This window comes from Hydra vulgaris, chromosome 01, assembly GCF_038396675.1.
Source record: "Hydra vulgaris chromosome 01, alternate assembly HydraT2T_AEP".
Taxonomy (NCBI): Eukaryota; Metazoa; Cnidaria; class Hydrozoa; order Anthoathecata; family Hydridae; genus Hydra; species Hydra vulgaris.
In genome coordinates, this window is record NC_088920.1 from 47,207,501 (window position 1) to 47,212,500 (window position 5,000).

Here is a 5,000-nt window from a genome sequence, read left to right on the forward strand (position 1 = left end):
ATTGTTAAAAGTATTTAAAAAGTTAATTACTAATTAGTATTAGTAGTTGCTGTAACTGGTGTGAGCCAGTGAGTGTGGTATTAACACACTATGACAGCCAATTTGCTTGATTGCTGCTCATCCAGCAATCAAGACCTGCTTTAAAACTGTTAACTGATTGTGCTTTAACCAACTCGCCTGGCAAGCTATTCCACAAATTAGCCGATCTATTAAACAAAAAGTTTTCACAGTTTTAAAAGAAACATAAAGTATTCTCAGCAGTCTAATATCTAAGCAAACGAAGCATTTTCTAATCCGACCCAACATTTGGTTGGCTTTGCCAACGCATTTTATAACATGAGTTTTTCATTTCAGATTGCTTGAGAAGATTACTACAAGATCACTTTCAGATTCTGTTATGTTTAACTTTTGTTCATTGGTATAAAGGGGTGATTTTTTGTTATTCCAGCCAAAGTGCATGACCATACATTTTGAAATATTAAATTTCACAAGCCAGTCTTGAGTCCAGTTAAAAGCTAAATCAAGATCTGATTGCAAAGAAAGAGTTGATGCACTGGAAAGCATTTCATTCAAAATTTTGGTGTCATCTGCATACAGTTTGGTTAGATTTTTTAGAGTTTCAGGCAAATCGACCCTTGTGGCACACCACTAGTAATTTCTGCCCAAGAGGATACATTTTCGCCTATCACAACTCTTTGTTTTCTTTCTCTTAAAAATGCTTCAATCCATTGTATTATCAGACCAGATATTCCATAAGCTGTAAGTTTAAGCCACAATCTTTTATGTGGCACTGTGTCAAATGCCCTGGCAAAATCCAAAAAGATAACATCAACAGGTTTATCATTCTGTAAGGCGGTTGAAATAAAATCAAGTGTTTCAAGTAGATTCGTTAAGAATGATTTATTTTAACAAAACCGTGCTGTTGCTTGACTATTTGTTTGAACTTATATAGAAAAGTTTCAAGTTTACATCTGATTATACCTTCCATTATTTTACATGCACTTGAGGTGAGTGATACCTGTTGGTAGTTTCCTGCTAAGGTTTTTTCGCCTTTTTTGTACAGAGGAGTGATTTTTGCTGATCTAAATTGCACTGGCAGTTTGCTGGTTTTAAACTTTTTTCTTTAAAAATATACATAAGTGGAATAGCAAAAGCTGATGCTTTTTAAATTCTTTAAAATAGCAACACCACTTGATTTGTTATCTTTTAAGTTTTTAATCTTAGATAGACATCTTCATGTGTAAAATCCCAGTAAAACCCAGGCTGGTCTAATTTTTAAAGAGAAAAATCTTGTACATTTTTGTTACTGAAGCATTGTATCCAGTCAACATTTGAAATTAGATCAGATATTAGTTCAAAATTGGAATTAGCAAACATAAATCTTTGCTTACTTTTATTGTCACGGGTTGCTTTATCAGACAAGATGAAACTGAAACATATTATTATATGGCTCCTGGTTATATTTCAGAACAAATTTTGAATCTTTTTCATTTCAACACTCGCTGACTGAGTTGTAAAGATTAAATCTAAGGTACTCCCAAGTTGTTCATCTGACAGCTGGAAAGTTGGTATGTTAATATGCTGATAAAGAAAATTATCATTTAAAATATCTGTAAATTTATATTCAATTCCAATCTCATTTGAAATTGCATCAACACAGCCATTTGACCAGTTGATTGATGGGAAATTGAAGTCGCCCATGATAAGTAAGTCTTTAAACTTATTTTTGTCTATATATTTGCGTGCCAGGCCAAAAGCCACATCAAATTCTGCTATATCCAAAAATCATTTGGTCTGTAGATACATCCAAGAAAATACTTGTCATTATCAAATTAAAAAACTGCCCAAACTTGTTCTAGTTTACAGGGATTTAGAACAGCATCATTTAGTTCATAGGAGTCTAATGAGTTGTCTATATATAAACAAACACCACCACCTTTTTGTCCGTCTGATCTGTCTTTTCTGTACAGATGGTAACCTTCAATGTTTACAACTGAATCACTTTTAAACCATGTCTGAGTCACAGAAATTACATTTTGTTTGTATTGTTCAATTACCACTTTAAATTCATTTAATTATTTAAAACATTAATAACTATTCAAATTAAATTTACTAAAATATAGTTAATAAATGTTTAAAATACTTTAAACAATTTTCAAAAATTATTTACTATTAGCGTAGTATTTGCAACAAAAGCGTTTATTTGTCTTAAGTAAAATAGTTTTCTTATTGTAACTAAAGTAACATCGTCCACCGGTAAATTCATGTATTCAAAACATCGCCTTTAAATCAACTTATCTTAGAATAAAACTAATTAACAGAAACACAAATGATTTAAATGATGATTGAAAAATATGATTAAAAATCATTGTCGCGGCACCGGTTTTAACTGAGAAAGAAAGAGGTGAGAAGTTGGGGGAGGGGGAAACTCAAAAAGATTACCCAACCCACTTCTGGTACATAATTTCCATACAATTTTCAAAAGTTCAGCGGAGTTGGCTTTACTTTCATAAACAAAAGAGTTTTTATGTTTATACCACCTGTCTATGAAATTTTTCTCAGTAAGCGTGATGTGATACCTTGTGAATACCTTTCTTCTCCTTTGTAAGTTTTTACCTTGCAAATATAAATAAAAATTTTTGTTGGCATTTTCCATTGAGTAAGCTTAAAGTGGTTTGTTAACAATAGCATAATTGATTGGCATTTTCATGAGAAATAAATAGTATAGTTTTGTTATGAGAAATATTAATACTCATCATATTTGGAAGGCAGCTATAACTAACCTATAAATTATTTTGGTTAAAAGCTAGTGAAATGTGTAACCTTAAGGGAAACATTTATCAATTGTACTAAAAATGTTTTTGCTACATTTGTTCTGACCTTGAGTGAATAAGGTGGGTTAAACCAGATGTTTCTTATTTGAGATTATGTATTATACTTTTGTGTATTTGGAATGAAATCGATCTTTGATTTCATAAGAATTGAAAATTATAAAATGGTGTTGCTCTATCAAAAGAATTTACTTCAATATTTTTTGGTCAAGAGTAGAAAAATAATTCATTAACAAAAATTTCTTTAAGAGCAAAAAAAGTTACCATATGTAGAGCTTATAAGAAATTTATAAAATAATTTGTATTACTCTTACATGCATAAGTTCGATAACTGAGTGGTTTAATTTGTTCTCATTGGTGTCATTTTGTGAGAGTTCAAATCTGCCCCTTAGCACAATACATTTTAAATTTTTCAATTTATATATTTATAGCAAAAGAATAAATATAGCAAAAAAGACTTTTAATTGTTAAAATAAAGTTTTAAAGTTTTTGCTAGCCCCAAGGTTTATGAGGTTTCAGATAATAATTTTTTTCAGACCATCCCCAGTTAAGACAAGACCTAATAAATTATTAACACAAGATCTAATAAAACAGCAAAAAAGCTTTTTTCAAAGTCTATTCCTTTCGTTTGTTATAGTATTTAATATCTTTATATATGTTAATATATGTATTATATCTATATAACTTCAAAAATATTTTATATTTCAAAAAATCTAAAAAGATTTTTAAAAAATTTTAAAATAGTGTGAGCTAACCACTTCAGCCATCAAGATGTATTGTATGTCAAATTTTTAAACAAAAGACTTGATAAAACGGCAAATAAATGCTATAAATCAAAATTGAGGAGATATTGCTGCAATAAAATTCAAGTAAAAATCAAACTTAATATATGTTTATTATTACATAGTTTGAAATTTACATAAGTTAGATATTTGCATTCACATTTGTTCAAATTTTTCTATGAAAAAAGTGCTGTGACTCTTTCTTGCCATTACCTTGGTTGCAATGGCTGCTAAGAGTTCTGTGTCAAACATGCTAGAAAGAGCAATACTACTACTACTACTACTACCAATACTACTACTACCAATACTACTTCTACTACTACTACTACTTCTACTACTACTACTACTACTACTACTACTACTACTACTACTACTACTACTACTACTACTACTACTACTACTACTACTACCAATACTACTACTACCAATACTACTACTACTACTACTACTACTACCAATACTACTACTACCAATACTACTACTACTACTACTACTACTACCAATACTACTACTACCAATACTACTACTACTACTACTACTACTACTACTACTACTACTACTACTACTACTACTACTACTACTACTACTACTATTAAGTTCAGCATTAATATAAAGAGGTTAGTATTATTATATCTAATGTATTAATAATTTTATAGGTTATCCTTTTGTAAGTTTTGAAGATGCTGTCATTACATTTAATACATTTAAAAAAGTGAATATATTTGAAACTAAATCCGGTTTTATCCAATCACTTGCATTATTTTACAAAGACACTTTGGTTAATCAAGCTGCTGTCTTGTTAGGATCACTTGATATTCTGGGAAATCCATTAGGTTTAATTCAAGACTTTTCGTCTGGCATGGAAGGTTTTCTCAAAAAAGGCAATGTTGGAGGTTTGTTTGTGAATGTTGCCCATGGGTTCTCTGACAGTGCTGCTAAAGTAAGAAGTCTTTATGTTATCTTTAAAAGGAGTTTTAATATTTTTAATATAACAAGGTCTTTTTTTTTACAGATGACAGGTGTACTTGCTGATGGTTTGTGGTCAGCATCTATGGATGATAAGTTTCATGAATCTCGTGATTCTTTGCGAGTGGCACGATCAAGCAGCAGTTCAACACATTTTTCCGCTGGGTTAAAAGGATTAGGAATGGGTGTTATAGGCGGATTGACAAGCATGGTTACCCAACCTATTGAGGGTGCTTCAAAAAAAGGAGTATCTGTAAGTTTACCAACATGTTGATATATAAATAATTACAGTTATAGCCATCATTATAACTGTAATTTTTTATTATTTTAACTATAAGTTTTAGTAATAATTGTATTAATAGATATGATTGTCATATAGAAAGACTCAAAAGACTATATAAAAATAAGGATAAATAATAAA

The 5,000-nt window shown here is 30.1% G+C and overlaps 1 protein-coding gene across 5 annotated transcripts in view; it reads left to right on the forward strand.

The window, feature by feature from the left end:
• The window catches only part of LOC100208931 (intermembrane lipid transfer protein VPS13D), a 241,165-nt gene that overhangs the window by 230,386 nt on the left and 5,779 nt on the right, over window positions 1-5,000 (forward strand). For all 5 annotated transcript variants that reach the window (XM_065788385.1, XM_065788387.1, XM_065788389.1 and 2 more), the window contains 2 exons: window positions 4,270-4,553; window positions 4,626-4,832. In XM_065788385.1, the coding sequence (XP_065644457.1) occupies window positions 4,270-4,553; window positions 4,626-4,832 (491 nt within the window). The remainder of the gene's footprint in view (window positions 1-4,269; window positions 4,554-4,625; window positions 4,833-5,000) is intronic.